We start from the raw sequence: 17,973 nt of genomic DNA, 5'->3' as shown, positions 1-17,973 counted from the left end.
TAATTGCCATATTTTAAAAGTTGCAAGAAGTTAAATGTCTCGGAAAAAGAAGTCGACCTAGCTAAAATAGGAGGACTACGGCCCATTTCATGCAGTCCATTTGCCTACTAACTGGGCCAGTCAAATTGGCCCACGCTAACCTGACCGTGGGCCAGCATGCTGGTCGCAATGGAAACTGCATGTAGCCCGGCCCGTTACGGGAGGCCTGGTTGGGCCGTAATACTGTGAGTTGGGTGGGCTGCGGCGACGTGTAGCAATTCTCCAACCTGCTTTCTCACAAAAACTAGCTAACTAGTTTCTTGTCAGAAATTAGAGGTGAATGAGGTAGGTCTATCTGTACTTGTATTTGCTAATTACAAATTATAAAAAAAGTTTTCTGTTTCTGAGTCTTAAAAGAGAAAAAAAATAATAAACACGCCCAGTGGGACTCGAACCCACAATCGCCTGATTAGAAGTCAGACGCCTTATCCATTAGGCCATGGGCGCTTCTATGTCTAAATGTGAATAATACTCTTATCTATAATCATACTCCAGATCCCCGAACCAGTCAAAGTGTTTTACCAGAATTTACAGGTCATTTTTGTCAGTAATTAATTTCAAATGCGTTATAATCTGAAATGGTTCTGTGTTCACATAAAGCGTGAATCTCTTGGAAGATCAGAACAATTGTGGCCGAAGAAAAGCCTAATGATGGAGTTTCACGACAGTAATTGTTGTGAGATGACGGCAGATGCTCAAAGATTGAGATAGCCAAGTTCGACTCTTTGTTGCTGCCAAAGTAAATTTCTCTATGCAGGCTGATGTCTTCTAGAGTAGCTGCATTTGTAGCAATCCATGTAGTAACTAGAAGCAAAATAAACAGCTGTGATCAATTTATGTCTATTCAGGTTTCAGCTCCAAATTACATAACTACTCCCAGTCCATAGTATCCCTATCTTCAGTTTCTAAACCTCTCCCAGCATCCGGAAGAAATGGCTCATTTACAGCCTGTTGCTTGCGAGGATATGGCATAGGGAACTTCCCTGGTCGTTTCAGGTTTCCATTTAAACCTGCACCCAGCAAAACAAAGGGAAATGTGTTAGTGCAAAATAATTTACACATATATGTGCTTAACCATTTACACATAATTCAACAAGTTTTCATTCTATTTCAAGAATGCAAAAGCACCTACAATGGTCTGCTATATATCTCTCTTGGCAGAAATCTTGTCGATGTTTTCATTTCCAACCATCTCGTTCAATGGCTCATTTGTTTTATGAGCGTTTTTTGATACAGCATGCACCCACAGCAACATTTTCTTTTTCATCTGAAGGCAATGTGAAAGCTAACATTCCCTTGCATTTAACTGGCTACATGTGCCATATGGGCTTGCATTTCATGATTTGTTTATCTAGAACCATACTCTATAACTAATCTGGCAGCTTAATGAATGAATGAATGACGACTAAAAGTATACCTAGCCTCACACTAATGTTGTCTCAACTAGCAGTCTAGCTAACACTAGCCTCCAACTAACAGCCGACTAAACTAGCAAGTCTAGCTAGCAGCCTAGCACTATAGCAACAGCCACATACATATATGTGTTCAAATATATCAGCAAACACAACAATACGAATCAGGTTTACTATCAATTGATCCAAAGGTTTGGCCAGAAGAAAAACAAGTAGAAAGAATAGCCAGGGAATTAATCACCTGAAGAAGGGGCGGAATATCGGAAGATGGTAGACTGCGTGTAGCAGACATCAAAGTAGTGGAGGATTCTTGCAGCGTCATACACTGATACTGCATCAAGCCTTCTGTTGGCCATGTCAATAGACAGCAGCACAGCCTTTTCATCGGATTCGTTAACCTTGCCCATGACATAAACAACCTGAGCATCAGTCAAGCTGAGAGTGGGAAGAGCAACGTGGAGTTTAGCCATGGTAGGTTGCCCCTGTATCTTAGGCAAGAGCTCAACGTTGCAGATGTTGTGGTCGATTAAGATGTCAGAGGCCTCGACCAGAGAGTCCTCGCGCCAATCCTCCTGCTCCAAACAATCCACTGCCCTGCTCCATGTGGACAGATCCCAGTCCCAACCATTGATATCTGGATCAAAGACAGTGGTGAGCCTGACGACGGTGAGGCGGCCATTGACGACAGCAATGTCCCTGGTGATCGACGATGCTCGGGTTCTGCGGAGGTTGATGATCTCCTTGAGCATCGGCACATAGCTTGCAGTTTGAGTTTTGGTGTCAAGTATGTCACAGATGATGATGCCCCGCCAGAGATCAACGAAGGCAACCAGATGTGGATCGTTGATGAAGGTGATCACCTTCTCCGTGATATGGAGCACCTCGTTTTTGTCAGGCGGATTGCGCAGCTGATCCAGAGAGAGCGATTCATGGCTCCATTTGGAGTTGGTGGAGTCGAAGAGGCAGAGGTTGTATCGCCCAATCCCACTGCGGAGATCCGTGTCGAGCGTGGAGATGTAGAAGCCATGGGAGGAGCGGGGGATGAGCGCGATGCAGTTGGGCTCGTGCAGGTAAGGATCTTGGCTGGGCATGAGCGTCAGCGATGGCAACATGGATGCCTGGTAGACGAGGTCGTGGACATGGTTGAGCGAGACGTGGATGCGGAGGAGGAGGAGGTCGGCGTCGACGGCCTCGACGGTGGGCTCCGTGTCGAAGAGCTCGGCGGGGTGGGTGGTGGGGGACCAGGCGCAGATGTAGGAGACGAGCGGCGGCGGCGCGACGCAGATGGTGACCTGGATTTGGTGGCCGCCGTTGCTGAGCATGGCGGTGGCGGTGGTGGCGTTCCGGCGGTCGGCGATGTAGGCCTGGACGTCGACGAGAATCCAGTCTGGGTGACCGCCATCGCCATCGCCATCGCCGCCGCCGTGGCAGGGCGGGCGCAGTGTGAGATGCTTGGTTTTCCACAAGCGGCGGCCCTTCGCCATGGATGCCATCATCCGTCTTGCTCGATCTCCGCGAGAGAGCCAGATCGATCGATCTAACCCACGGAAGGAAGACGATGGAAAGGAGGGAAAACTGCGGCCCTTCAGCCCACAGGCTAGAAAATTACCGGCCCACCTTAGCCCACAGCCAACAATATCTCTTTCGAAATTCAAACGATTTTTTTTGGACTTACTGTAATTCGTTGTCTTACTTTTTTTTTTAATAAAAATAATAATAAAATTTATTCCGATCTTTGCTTAAATAAAGTAACATCTAATTATTGCATATGTTATAGGACGAATAAATAATTTAATTAAAGGCATAAAAACTACTTAATATACCACCTCAAAGACTTATATTTCTATCTATTGTTAGCTAAGCTATATGCATAACCCTTCTTTCTAACAACGGATTAAAAAGTTGAATCTCCAAAAACGATTCTCGGAAGATCAGAGCGATTGTGATCGAAGAAAGCCTAATAATGGAATTTCATGATAATTGTCTCCTGTGAAGTGTGGCAATCGGCAGCCATCAAGAACAGCCCAGCTAGAGTAACCCGAGATCGAGAAAAACAAAACGAGATGGAACTGAAATGTGAAATCGTACGATATATGTCACGTCCTGATAAATTCATCCCAAAATAAAAATTATTTTCTAAAAGGAATAATAGAATTAATTAAAATTCGAAAAGAAATTGGCAAACACTAAAATGCGTACAAGAAAAATTCGAATGTGGCCCGGGGAATTTTTGTTAAATTCTCCTTGGTCTAAAAGGAGCCCTTAAATTTTACTTGAATTTTCAGAGCACCGGAAATAATTATTAAGCAACAAAAACAATTATTAGAGTTTATTAAAAAGAAAAACCTAAAAATAATCTCTCTCCCCCCCTTTGGGCCAAGTCTGGCCCAAAGTCCTCCTTCTCTCCCCTCGGCCCGCGGCCGAAGTCTCCCTCTCCTCCCTCTCCTTCTCTCCCTCCTCCTCTTGGGCCCCTCTTCCCCTCCCGGCCCACTCCCTCCTCCTCCCTCTTTCTCCCAGGCCGCCTCCCCCTCCTCTCCTCCTGGGCCGGCCGCCCGGCCCAAGCCGCGCCCAAGCCAGGCCGAGCCGAGCCGGCCGTGCACACGCGCGCCGCGCGTGCGCTGACCGCGCGTCCGGCCGCGTGGGGCCCGCGCGTCAGGCGGGTCATCGTCCTCCTCCCGCCCGGCCGTCCTCTCTCCCTCTCCCGTGAACCCTAGCGCCATTCCTCCCTCAAATCCGCGCGATTCAAGCATGGGATTCCCAAATTGATTAGGGGGAATTAAACCCCTTTCCCTCCTCTCTCTTTCCCCCTTAATTCCCCCTTGAATGGCGCCCCCAATCGCCGGGAACGGACGCGCCAAGTCCGGCCGCCTTCCTTTGCCGCCGGCCGCCATTCCCGTCGCCGTTCCGCCCTCTCCCGTGCTCGGCTCGCTTCCCTCCGCTATAAAATGCAACCCCCTCGCTCCGTTCTATCGTTTTAGCCCCCTCCCGCGATCTCCCGTGGTCCCTAGCCCTCTCCCCGCCGTCCTCCTCTCTCTCCCGTGCCGCCGGCCGCCTCCAGCCGCCTCTCCCTCCTCGCCGGAGCGTCTTCCGGTCGTGCCGTCGCCTCCTCCAGCATAGCAGCTGCCTCCCCTTGCCCGGCTTGCCCTCCGTTTCCCGCGGAGACCCCCGGAGCTGCGTTCCCGCCGTCGCCCTTCCCTTTCCTCCGCGTCGGCCGCCTCCAGCCGCCTCTATCTCCCTGCCTGAGCGCCGGTCGACGTCGCCACCACCTCCCTCGGCTCCGCGACGCCGCCCTCATCCCCGGCATCACCTCCTCCTCGCCCGAATTTCGCCGGAACACCGTCGCCCGCGCCGGCTTCTCCTTCCTCCTCGGCGGCATCTCCTCCGGCTGCCCCTTTCGCCATGCCCGTGCGTCAGCCGGCGCTGCCGTCCCCTCCCTCGGCACGGTGACGTAGCCCTCCACCTCGTCCACCCCTCGGTTTCGCCCGGAAGCCGCCGCACATCGCCGCAAACCTCTCCATCCGCCTCGCCGGAGTTGTTCGGCCGCCCGTCCCTCCTCGCCCGTGCACCGGTCGGCCACACCTCCACCACCTCCGGCATCGCAGCGGCAAGGTCGTCCTCGGCATCGTTTCCCCTCCATCCAAACCCCTCCGCGGTCCATCAGCGTCGTCTCCGATCGTTCTCGTCGTCGACGTCCCATCGGTCGCCCGGCTCGTCGTCTCGCGGCGCCGCCTCCGTCGTCGGCATCGCAGCGGCGTGGTCCGCGCCATCCTCGCCTCCGTGCAGCCGCTGCCGGCAGCCCTCATCGCCTCCTCGCCGGCCCCGGTCGTCGTCGTCGTCGTCGTCGTCCTCTCGTCGTTCCCGGTCGTCGTGGCGTTCGTCCCTCCGTCAGGCCGTTCTCGTCCGTCTCGTCCGCGTCCGTCAAGTGTGCCGCTGCAGCCCCGTCATCGTCTTCGTCCTCGGCTCCGCGTCGTCAAGCCTCGTGCCGGCCGCGTCTCGCCTTCGTCCAAGGATCGCCGCCGAAGCCGTCCCCTCGCCGTTCGTCTCCGTTGTGCCCGTCTGTCTCCGCCGCGCCCGTTCGTCGTTGTCGTTCCCACGCCTCGTCGCGTGGTGGTAAGGTTCCCTCTCCCTCGCTGCCCCGTCCTCGTCCTTTCGGTGTCCCCCGTACCCGTTGTGCGGTTGTCGACCCCGATACCCGTGTACCGGTGTCGGTAGTCGTTCGCTTGTGCGTGTGGTGACCGTGTTAGTGTGCCCGCTCGGTAGCCGCGTGGTTTCCACGTGTGCAGCCCGTGTGGTGTCTAGTGGAGTCCGTTTGTCGGCCACTCGCCTCGGTTGACACACGGGGTCCGCTTCCGTCGACCCGTGGACCGTCTCTGTGTACCCGGTCTACCGCGGTCCTTTAGGTTGACATGTGGGGTCCGCATGTCAACGGCGCAGCCTTCCTGTCTTTTCCAGGCTAGCGCTTACACCTGTTTTATAGTTGCAAAACCTAATTACAATAATCCGCAAATCTCCATATAACAGCATTAAACTTCGGATGATCATATCTTGGTCATACGAGCTCTGAATCGACCCGTTCAAGTCTCCTAATGTTTGTATAACCTAAAGAACCGTGTGCTTTCTTTTTATGTATTGTTATTGCTTCTTTTTAGGCTTGTAGCTTTGCTTGTGTGCTTCGCGTAGTCTTCGTCGTTCCGGAGGTTCCCGAAGCGTGGTTCGCGGCCGTCGCCGAAGGTTCGGAAGGCCGTTCTCTCTGAGCAAGGCAAGTCACATCATCCTTGAGCATATTGAATCCCAGTTTATAAAATTATTTTGATTTAAATTAATGCATTATCGTTTTATTCCCGCGTTATCACTGTTTTATTTAGCCATGCCTATTTACCTTTGTTAAGACATTATTATTGCTATTGTTATTATTACCTTGTTCACCCTAGAATAAACAAAACCCCAACTAGTGGGTACTCTATTCATGGTTCCACTAGTATAAATTTAGGTAGATGCTTCGCTGATTAATTAGGCAACATTAGGTGATTTTATAACTTTAGACTTTGGGAATTCTCATATCATTTGGACACTATGGAATGGTTGGCTTATGGTGGAATTGGACATACCCCTCTCTTCCTCTTTCAAAGCCCCTAAAACCTGTTTTTCGGTGGGGTTTGGGTGCATGCCAGTTGTGGGAAGTAGCACCCCGGCCACTATAAGGATTAAGCTCGGGCCTCTGTTGCAAAGCACTACCGTACTTCCACATGTCTAGTGGGTAAGGCTTAGTTTGTGGCTCAGTCTGGTTATAAACAAAAGTACACGGATTGGAGATGGATGAAGTCGGGGGTCGATGGACATTCTCCAGGGCAAATGAAGGCTACACGAGCTGCGGCCCGGTAGTCGAGATGTCATGGCACAGGGCTGGTGTCCTGCTGCTAGGGGGCTCAATCCTGCCTGCCTGTCCCGGGGGTTCCGGCCGTAGGTGGGGTTGGGTCGGTACTCTTGTTTATGGCTAGGATGGGTTGGGAACTATGTCACGTCTTCCGTCCGTATACCGTGGTGGTATGTGGCACGTGGTTACACGTGAGGAAGATGTGTCTTGTGGGTAAAGATGTACACCTCTGATCAGAGTAAAACCTATTCGAATAGCCGCGCCCTCGGTTATGGGCAAGCCGAGCAATGTACCCAAGTTAGTGTTTTAATTCTTAAAATTTGCTCAACAACTAAAATGTGGAATGGTTAGCCTGGGTTGGCTTGGGACGAGCTGGGACCCAGGGTCGGGTTGCCAGTTCGGTCTGAATCATCGTAGGCCTTGGGTTAAGGCAGGTTCGTGAGGGTTCACGGCCTTGATTAATAATATTGTATAGCTCTAGGATCGTGTTTACAAAATAGCTTTGGGCAACTAAGTGACTTTTAAATGCTGTTTACTGCAAAACTTAACCCCTATTATTATCCCCTTGTACCCCCTTGCATTAATCATGCATCTGCCGGTGTGACTTGCTGAGTACTGTGGTTGTACTCACTCTTGCTCAATCTTTCCCCTCTTCAGTAAGAGAGGCTTTGGAGAAGATGTCTTAGGTGGAGTCCTGGCTTATACCCCAGTTGAGCGCCTGTGAAGATGGAGCCGTAGGCCCGCTAGTCCGCTGCTGTTTATTTTTGATTGTCAGGCCTGAAGTGCCTTTGTAATAATGTAAATATTATCGATATAATAAAGATGTGTCTTTTATATCATGTTTGTGTGGTGTACCCCGGCTTTTCCTGGGACGGGGATTAATACACTAGCGTTCGGGAAAATGCAAATTTTCTCGGTCGCGACAATATATAAAACTACTAAACTGTTCATTTCTTCAAAATTCTCGAGGTTGGTTCAACTGCAAACAAAATGCACACGATTCACAGCTCCTAAAATGCGTATATTTGAATTACACAAAGGACCAGTTTGGTTTCATCTTTGAGATACACATGGATTACTATATGGCTATTGAATACAATGCAGTGCACAGTAGTGGTTTTACAACAGTTTTTTTAAAGCAGGAAACATCAGCCTCAATCGAAATGATCTGCAGAGAAGTCAGGCTCATCAGGCTTCTGCAGCCTCCGGATGGCGGTATCGTCGGCACGGAACCTTCTGGAAGCGGAGGCGAACTTGTGCATTTGAGCAATGGCACTCTCAGCAATAGTCTTGGTACTGCTTGAAGTGCCCTCCTGTTTAGGCTTGTCAGCTGGTGGATGTTCTTCTGGCCACCATGAGTATGATTCCCACCGGCTCAGGCTCTCTGCCAGCTTTCTCCTCTGGTGCTGCCGCCAAGCAGCCTGGATGAAGCAGGCAGCCCATGTCCTCCAATGGTGGGAGTAGAACCGGAACGTGTGCTGGAGCTTCTTGCTGTGTAGTCTTCTGAACTGGTTCGCGACGAACTTGAGGTCCTCGGCTCTCAGGGCAAAGGCCTCAACCTCTGTAAGGCTCTGCACTGTCCTCGTCGAAAGCGGGAAATGGACATTGGTCTTTGGAAGTAAAGCCCATGTGAGCAGCTCCTCGCCAGCGAAATCACCAGGGCGCAGGATGATGGAGTTGAAGAAGTTGCTGCGGCCTCCGTTGGTTGTGGAGCTCTCTAGCTTACCGCGTATGACGAAGAGCATCTCATTCACAGGATCACCCTCACGAGAAATGTATGTGCGCTCAGGGCACAGGAAAGACACCAGACGCTCGCAGATGGCGTCTAGAAGTTGGTAATCCATCTCCGAGAAAAATGGGACCTGCATTTTAGGAAGGGATAAGAAAACATGCTAGACTATGAAGTAGCACTGGTGGTACTTTTGTCACTGATTTTTCCATCCAAACGACAGAATGCCACTAGAAAATTTAACATCTAAAACCTTTCAGAAACTAAAACATTCTACTAATTCAGTTGAAATGTAAGTAAATAACCACAACTTACACGTCGAACAAGGTCCAAACAAAGATGGCGCTGTACATCCCGGCGTATATCAGCAGGCAAAGCTTGTAAGATGGATTCCTCTTCTACTCCTCGTGTTGCAAGCCATTTAACCTGAACGAATCGCCGGACACGATCTTGAAGTTCATCAGGGAGCTGATGATGTCTCATCCACTCCTCCATATCTCTTTGCCGGAGCCTCCACTCTTCAAGCCTTTTACTGATGGACTGCAAGTATGTCTACAAGATGACAAACAAAAAGGAAGTAAGCAACATCTCTGAACCAACAACCTCAATTGGTTGCAAATGTGGAAAATGGCTTATGAGCAAAGTGATAGTTTTATGTTCCTGTCATCAGATTTTAAAACAATGAAAATGGAAATTTCTGACTTGAAGCATCCATTGATCACAGAAATAGGACATCCACTTATGTGCACATATTATAGAACGTAACAATCTTGCATTACTACATTTACAGTAAACTGAAACAGTAACAAGAAAATTATTGTCCTTGGAGCATTTTCTCCCCTAGTTCAGAACAAAAGATATGACAATACCTGCATATTGCCAATCAGCTGAGCAAAGAGTACGAGACTAAGAGCACCAATTGCTATGGCAAATGTGTTCTCTGCGATGTATGCACTTGTCTGAAGAGGATTTCCACTAGAACTGAAAAGGAGAGCACATACAGCAGCAGAAAACTAAACATGAGCAATTGTATTTGAATCACACAGAACCATGAATAAAATGGATAAATCATGGAAGAACCCCAAGTAAAGTATATAATCAGATTAATAGTTCACAGGCAAGATATCAACAACAGATGTACAGAAAGTTTAATATTCAAGATGGGGATGTATATTAAAAATTAATTATACCTAAGCTGCAGCAAGCCCCACCACAGACAAAAGAAGTACTTCTCAAGAAATGGAGCAGAAACAGCACCTTTACTCAGTGCGGTTGAAAACATTCCATAATTAAATGGTGGGGGGTTAGCACTTGAATTACGATTGGGATCACAATTGTCAAATATACTTGTGTTCTTTCCCCAAGTAAGATAACTGCTAGAACCAGTATTGTCACAGCTTATGAAGTTAAAACTACAAGACTCATTTAGGCACTGCTGATTCCAACATGTAATTTGCCGTTCAATGGAGAGAAGATAGTATATTGCTCCAGTAATCTGCAGAACCAGGAGGAACATTATTGAAGTATTAGTTCAAAAAAAAAAGTGCAGCTAAGAGCTGTGATATTAAAATTATTGTCCTCCAATTTGAGTTTGCACATATGCATGTATTTCCTTTTTTAGAGAGGCCAAATTAACATATCTACATGCTGTGATTACAGACAGGCTCATTTTGTTTGTCCAATTCCTACTGTGAATGAGGTATCAGGGAAAAAACTGCAAAATTTAAGTTGGGTTTCAATTGTAGATTACATTGCACAACACTTAGTATTTAAACAAATTAACATGGCACAAAAATGATGAACACTAAGTTGAAGATGGAAGGTGGTCATACATGACTTGCAAGCATGTAGTACAGAAGATTGTATGCTGCTCCTAGCCAGGCTGACTTGGCAACTACTCCAGCTGCTTTGATAATTTGATTGCTTAATGGTACAATGAGATACATTCTGAATATATACTGAATCATAATAACCAGAGCAAATGTGGTGTTCCGGATGTTGTAATCTGAGTTTTTTATTGAAGGCATAATAATCCACACGGTAACCTGCAAGAGAAAGTACCACCAGGAGATTCAGGCTATGACTGTAGAATTCAAAAGTTTCAATTGATTACATTATCGGTATTCAGTTGTGGGAAAGCGGATCAACCACACACTGGAAATTGGGGGAAAATAACATGCCAATCATGTAGTTCTAGCAGTGCAAAGTAAAAATGGTTTAGAACAATGTTGGCAAAGACAACATGGATAATTATAAATCGAAGTAGCAGTTAACTATATCATGAAAATATTCCAAGTAAACATGGAAATAATAAAATAAATTGTCTTTAAACTCACTCAGGGGAAGTGATTTAGTTTTTAGTCATGAAAACTAATGAATTTATTCTAAACAGAAAGAAAGAATGGAAATACTAGTAAATTGCAAAAGGGCATTATTAAAAGTACTTTGAGGGATGGTTGTGGCATACAAAACTTTTAGCAACAAAAGATGTAGTGGAGGGTGAAAATAAAGTGCACAATTACAAACATTTGCACCATAGTCACTCTTTCGAACAACTTTAGTCTTGCGCATGGGTAACTGGGGGTATCTACCATCAACAAATGCAATAAGAATTCCAAAAAAGCATTACTTCTGCGCTATTTACCTGAGGAAGAGGGATCGTTGCAAGTAGGTCAATAAAGAAATCTGTTCTGAGATATCTCCGTTGAATCTTCTTTAAGTCCAAGACAAGCTCTCCCTTCCCAAGTACTCTGGACTTTGGATCTACATATGCAGTATGGAACTTGACCATGATGTTCAGCATGTAAAACAAGTCCGCAAATGTCCTAAGAACAGTGATAGTTATGCTCAATCGCCGGTCCTTGGCAATGCATGAACGGTTGGTACTTTCATCTAGTACATGAACTAGCGGCAGGTAGTAGAAGAAAGGATCAATGAAAAGAGCAAACAAACAGGACCCTAGGAACACCCTGTTCCACATTAGCACCATGCTACTCCCAGGGTCTAGAATGCGGCGGTGCCATGGTATGTTGCCTTCACTTATCACTTTAATCTTCTCAGTAGTCTTTGCATCTATCCTGTTTACCCCAAATCTGTCAGCCCGTGCAGCTTGAAACGGTAGCTTAAACTGGTCCTGTCTCTCATCAGGAAAGATCCTACACATAGAAACAACCCAGTAAGGAAAAATAAACTGCAAAAATGTTATCTCTGAATGTGTATTATCTTTTGTGCAAATATTGGGTGGTTCCAATCAGAAAGGGTAACAATTAGACCAGAATTGCATATTGACAACATATCGCCTCCTGTGTCCACCTGTTCGCAACTGCGGATCAAGCTACTACATTAAAAGGGGCAAACTAAATCTGCCGTATAAATTGAAACTTTCCTCCTTACATATGCTTGAAAGAACCGAAAAGAATTCCTCTTCTGCATCAAGAGACGAAAAGGAAGCTACAGGATTAAAGAATCACAAGCTGGCAGCACGCACCTGTTGGTAGTCCTCCTCTGCATCTCCACCTCATCCTGGACTCGGGACCCAAACATGGCGGCTGCTCCCCTTCCCCCCGGACCAAATCTTGCTGTGTCAACTGAGGAGGCCGATCAGAGGAGCAGACGGCGAGCCCGATGCTTCTTCCCGCCCCAAATCAACACCATGGCAAGTCCTCCTCCTGCTTGAGAAGACTTGCCAAGGACTAGGATGGAACGGACACAGAAATTTTTCTTCCCCTTTTTCGTTTTCTTTTCTTTTCTTTTCCTTTCGGGAGAGGCGAGGAAGAAGAAGAGGGAGTTGGACCAATTACTCCCTGCCTTCCTGCTTGTTAGCTTGAGCCACACAGAGAGTCCACACGAATTTGTACCATGTAACTGACATGTGGACCCACGACAAACAGCCTTGGAAGTATCTAAAAAATCGCCCCGTAGTTTTTTTAGTCAAAACCTTTCGCATGTAATATAATGGAATTGAAGTGTAATTATATTGTAACTTAGCTTTAACTATACTGTAGCTACGATATAACTTATATAAAACTTATATTCAAATATGGTTTGGTTTGTTAGTGCTAGGATCTTGCACATGAGATGTGTAAAAATTTCTTTCGAGCAAATTTTCTTCTTCATACATAAATCTTGAGTTCTCAACACGATTCTATAGTCACAAATATGAAAGTTTTAGGGGTAAAAAAACTTATGAAAGTTTTCTAGCAAATCTGAACAGCCTTTTCTGTTTTTTCCCTATTTTTTACCGGTGGAAACGGAGAGAGAGGTATCAGTAGGGGTTCGAATCACGATAAATTCACGAAAATAATAAAATAAAAATGGTAGTATCGTTTTTAACGTTTTTGTTTCTAGCTAAAAATAAATTTTACCTTTTATTTATATCAACATCGTAATACATGAATATATATAAAAAAAATCTCGACCGTGTAGATAAATTCAGGGATGTGGAGTCATTAGAGGGCAATTAAATGGGATCTGGTTTCACTATCTGATAAAGTGATAAGTATGCTGGATCAAACAAAGTCGGATGAGATCTTGGAATACCACATTACAGCATAAAAGTAAACGACAGTGTAAGTTCCAACCATTTTAATCCTGCAATTAACACGGCCAAAGCCATATTATCAACGCAATAAAATATCCCGCAAGAATCTTATCGTTGGATGTTGCTTCAGAAAACACTTCGCAACAATGAGATAGTAGAATAATGATACATTTGGCTGTGTATATAATTCGTGGATTTGGCTGTGTATATCATTTGTGGATCTAGAGGCCGGATTAATGAAAATCCATTATCTAAAAAAAGTAGAATGATACATACGATGGCTGTCAGTCAAAAAATATTAACAAAAGGAACTCAACAACTTTCTTCAGGCTAGTTACTGATTCTAAAACTGCTTCTATAATCCCCCACTGAATGGGGACAATCATATCATTTATTGCATTTTACTTTTACAGCTAACTATCTCTTCGTACATGGTGAAGTCGGATCAATCAAAGACATACATTTGGTGCACAAGAACACCAAAAACTACAAGCCTGCTTTCTGGATTCTGGACGATCGGTTGGTGTTTCAATCACCCTGAACCTGAAATTCATAAGCCCAAAAGTCAGAAGAACTGCTCACAGCGAAACAAGATGAAATAGAAAGTGTAAACATCATTCAACATGTTTGATTACAATGAAAACCGCGCTTTCAGTTGGCACTTCCAAGCAACTTAAAAGAAGATCAAAAAAGATAATTTTTGAGATGTATTTGAAGATGGAAGCATTTAAAAGTTCAGAAATTCAGATCGGTTTCAACTTGAGGGCATAAATGCTAATCCTTGAATTGTTTGGTGTGCTAACCTTGCCTTTTATCAATACAAAGTAAACATAATTGCACTAGCACAAACCAATACTTAGCCCTGATAGTACTGGTACATGATCACTTGATGATTGATTCTGAATATATGCTAAGCTGAACAGATTTAGCAACCTGTGTCGATTTTCTCATAATCTAATTTCCTCTTATGCATGAAAAGGCTTACATGGTCCATTTTGATAAGATATGGAATATTAGCGTATTCAATCAAATCAGATAAATATATGCACAGATGCACTTAAACACATCCATAGGCTGATCCAGTATTTTTTTTCTCCAGAATATTTGTAAGTTCAATTTGTATAGATTATGGTAGCATTATACAGTCAGAATCACTTTCAACAAGCATGCAATTGCTCTTTCATTTTTATGAATTGGACACCTCTAGGGTTATACGAATTTTGGATTCGCTTTTGAAGGAGAGTAGGAGAACATAGCAAAATTTTGTCTATTCATGGCTTAACCCAGTAGGAGTATTTTTATAGCATGCCATCAGCACAGTTGATTATATTTTCATTACAATTTTATTACTTAGCGGTTGTATACAATCTTTTTAATGTAAGGTCTGATCATTTAGGTAATTCAGGTAACATGTGTTTGCAACATGGAAGATCGCTCTGCTGAGGTCGCACGTAATTGTACTTTTTGCAGATCGCAATTTAGTCTATGCACTCCTACAATCAAAATCTTGTACTAACGAAACATCATGTGTTTGCACTATACCACACATGCAATCAAGCCGTTCTGTATTTCAGAACATGCACTCAGAAAATATCAGCTTCTATCGATATAGTTGTACCGAACTCCAAAAATTTGGAACTCAAAGACTATGTAGCGCATAATTACACTAGACAAAACTCAACAGGCTGGAACTTCCTAATCTATTAGTGAACTCCAGATATAGCAAATGCCAAGTAGGAGTACTTAACTTCAAATTGCATGGAATGTTTGATAGCTATGGAATGTAAAGAACAACATATACCCCTATTAAGTTAGTTAACTACAACCAGTTTATTCGCAAATTGTCATGTTGATACTAACCATTTTCTCCTTTCTTGGCATGGTTGTCCACTTCAGCTGTTACAGATGAGCTACCACCAGTCTTGCTGCTGCACTCCTTCAATCTCTTTGCGAAAAGCTTAGCGATCTGCAAGTGCGTCTTTGCCATAATCTCTGTCCTCTTGAGCTCCATCTCACCCTTCTTAATCTCAGCCTCAACCCTCATCCTCTCTGTTTCCCTGTACAGGTCCATTCTTGCGCGCTCAATCTTCAAGAATGAGCTTGCCAGCAACTCGATGCTCTTCGCGATATCAAACTCCGTGTTCTTCCTCTTCTTGGACATGTCCCATACCTTGTCCACCTCCTCGGCATCCTCGTTCGCCTCCTTGATCCTCGGAGAGCTCACATTGACATCACTCTCTGCAGCTCTCCCCTCAACATGCCCACTGTTCTCAACCTTGTCCAATTTCTCTTGAATCGAGCCGTTTGCATATGCACTCACCAATTCAGAAAGTGCACCCGGCCCTGCATCAGCTAACTGACTGACGAAATCTGCATCGACATCGACCTCAACCTTTGCAGGAGGAGGAGCTCGCAGGTCTATGCTGTTGCTCAACTCCGCCTGCGGCTGGCCGGAGCCGGCGGGGCCTTTGAGCAAGCCGTCCATGCGGGCGAAGAACCGCCACGACGGGCCAGCACCGGCGGCGGCGGGGCCGGCGCGCGCCGCCGCGGCGGACTCCGCCCTGTACCGCTTCTTCATGGACTCGATCTTGTTCTTGCACTGGTTGGGCGTCTTGGCCGTGCTGCTCCCGGGCTTCCCCGTGGCGGCGGCGTTCTCCATGGCGCAGTGGGCGGACACCTCGTGGGCAATGTCGACCCAGTCGCTCCACTTGAGCTTGGCGCGGTTCCGCAGCAGCCACTTGGCCTCGTACGCCTCCAGCAGCCGCACAATGCCGCTCTCGCTCCACTCGTCGCGCTTCTGCGGCGGCGCCGCCGCCGCCGCCAACTGCGCCGCGTCGGCGGCGTCAGGAAGGGCATCCATGGCGGCACCACGGAGGAAGCTTAAAATTCTGCAGCTCAGGCGGAAGAACCGGACCCGAATTGCGGTGTCATCCGCTCGCCTCTGACATGGGGGATCTCTCTTGGGCAACGAAGCTATCAACAGAGACTGAATTAGCTGAAAAGAGATCGCCGCGAAGCACAAAGCTTTGCTAATTTAGTGATGAGACAGAAAGATCAAAAGGAGGAGACCCTTTTGTTCCAAAGACCCAACAAAAAAAAGTGTATTTTTGGAGACGACGACTTGCTAGATCAAAAAGGGGAAGCTCCTCCCCTCCCCTCCCTCCACTGTTGATGCGTGCGTCCGGCGGAATCGCTCCCAGACCGGCACCGGCCTGACCGACTAACTGACCGAAGAAAAATTCAGCAGCAGCAGCAGCAGCAGCAAGAAGAAGAAGAAGACGGCAAGTAGGAGGCGAAACAGAGGCAAGAAGCAGCAAGGTCGTCAAGAACACTGAAGACTGAAGACCTCGAAAGAGGAGAGAGACAGACGGAGAGAGAGAGAGAAGTCAGAAGAGGATCCGAGCTGGGAAATGCGAGAGGGAGTTGGGGGAAGGGAAGGATCGGGCGCGCGGGGGGAGAAAGGTGGGAGAGGGAGAAGAGAAGGAGAACGATGGTGGTGGGGAAGAGGCGGAAAGTGGGAGACCGTCGCGGACAACTCCGTCCGTCCACCACCACCAGCAGCAGGTGGCCCCCGTGGGTCAGCGAGGCGAGGCGCGGTGGACCGGGCGCATGCGGGATCGGAGGAGGAGGTGGTGGTGGCGCGCGTCGGATCGCATTAGGCGGAGGAGGAGGCAAGGGCGGAAGGAGAGGGAGTGGAGGGTGACGCCAGCGCTGACCGGACGGATCCAACACCCGCGCCACGGCCACGCCAAGGTGTGGTGGGAGCCAACAGCCAAGCAGCCGCGCGGCGGATCGGGCGGATGCTGCGGGGGGCTGGAGTGGCCGAGTGGGAAATGCGCTGCCGCCGCGCAGAGAGAGTACTGGCTGTTGCTGCGACTGCGCGCGGTGGCCGGCGGGGCCCGCGCCTGGGTTGGGTTCCCGTTCCCTCGTTTTCCACGGCAGGCACGAGACAGCAAGGCAGGCAGTCGCGGCGCCCGCGGTTGGTGACCACTGACCACGCCTCGCCCTGGATTTCTTCTGTTTTACCCCCTTTCTATAAACTTATTTTACATATATAGACACCATCAGCAAAGCTTTATTTCAAGTTTAGACTTTGGGAAAGATGAGGTCCAACGTCACAGCGCCGGAGTCTTTGGTGCTAATAAATCCTGGTCACTGATTCGGCACGGCAGCGGCCACAACCAGATGGACTGTCATGAAACAACTACAACTGCTGACTGACCGTGTCCACGCAACCATAGCTCACTTCACCATACCGAGGATCAAGGCTAGAGATCTTAACAATCGCCAAAATGCCGGTCCGCGTGCTCACACAAAGTGACAAGGTGTCAACTCCCTCGACGCCATTGACTTCAGCATAGCGTTGGACCTAGGTGCAAAAGTAAAATAAGTTTCTAAGGGTTCATTTATAAGAGTTTTTTTAAAAGGTTCATTCGTAAAATAAGTTTTTAGGGAAGGGCTGAAATGTAAGAAAATACAGGCGCCTCGCTTGCCTCGGCGCCAACGGCCATCCACCAAAGGCGCGCGCCGTCGCTTTCGGTTGGGGTTTGGGGCTTCCACTTGTCCGCGGTTGGTGGGTGGCGGCAGCCGCCTGCAGCGGCATCTTTTTTCCTTTTCTTTGCCCTCGCATCGCAGGCAGCCAACTCCCAACTCCAGCCTGCGCTGCACTCAACTGCACCGAGTACTGCCTCTTCTCCGTTAAAAAAAAATAATAATAACCCAAAAGGAAGTACCATGAATCTGAATAAAGAATTATTCAGATTTGCAGTACTAAAAAGATAGATTGAGTTTTTTTAACAGAGATAATACTCTCTCCGTTCCCTAATATAAAGTATTTTGATATTTTACATACTATGTTTGACCACTCGTCTTATTAAAA

At 47.1% G+C, this 17,973-nt stretch overlaps 3 protein-coding genes and 1 non-coding gene across 4 annotated transcripts; all 4 read right to left on the bottom strand.

Moving 5' to 3' along the window:
- Positions 1-413: 413 nt before the first annotated feature.
- On the bottom strand, positions 414-486 carry TRNAR-UCU (transfer RNA arginine (anticodon UCU)). The gene has a single exon. It is a non-coding gene; the product is annotated as a tRNA-Arg (tRNA).
- A 180-nt stretch (positions 487-666) lies between these two features.
- On the bottom strand, positions 667-3,087 carry LOC4347835 (uncharacterized). The gene is made up of 2 exons (XM_015755766.3): positions 1,693-3,087; positions 667-1,049 (listed from the first exon to the last, which is right to left on the bottom strand). The coding sequence occupies exons 1-2, from the start codon at positions 2,945-2,947 to the stop codon at positions 910-912; spliced, it is 1,395 nt and encodes a 464-aa protein (XP_015611252.2). The 5' UTR covers positions 2,948-3,087; the 3' UTR covers positions 667-909.
- Positions 3,088-7,825: 4,738 nt separating this feature from the next.
- Positions 7,826-12,303, bottom strand: LOC4347834 (cyclic nucleotide-gated ion channel 17). The gene is made up of 7 exons (XM_015756682.3): positions 12,042-12,303; positions 11,199-11,709; positions 10,387-10,599; positions 9,745-10,049; positions 9,424-9,535; positions 8,870-9,106; positions 7,826-8,687 (listed from the first exon to the last, which is right to left on the bottom strand). Exons 1-7 carry the CDS (start codon positions 12,095-12,097, stop codon positions 7,980-7,982), a joined length of 2,142 nt encoding a protein of 713 aa, XP_015612168.1. The 5' UTR covers positions 12,098-12,303; the 3' UTR covers positions 7,826-7,979.
- Positions 12,304-13,316: 1,013 nt separating this feature from the next.
- Positions 13,317-16,934, bottom strand: LOC4347833 (trihelix transcription factor ENAP1). The gene is made up of 2 exons (XM_015756516.3): positions 14,955-16,934; positions 13,317-13,637 (listed from the first exon to the last, which is right to left on the bottom strand). Exons 1-2 carry the CDS (start codon positions 15,952-15,954, stop codon positions 13,627-13,629), a joined length of 1,011 nt encoding a protein of 336 aa, XP_015612002.1. The 5' UTR covers positions 15,955-16,934; the 3' UTR covers positions 13,317-13,626.
- Between the last annotated feature and the right edge of the window lie 1,039 nt (positions 16,935-17,973).

This window comes from Oryza sativa, chromosome 9 (assembly GCF_034140825.1).
Source record: "Oryza sativa Japonica Group chromosome 9, ASM3414082v1".
Lineage (NCBI taxonomy): Eukaryota > Viridiplantae > Streptophyta > Magnoliopsida > Poales > Poaceae > Oryza > Oryza sativa.
Note: the sequence above shows the minus strand (reverse complement) of the source record. Positions and strands in the feature narration are given on the sequence as shown.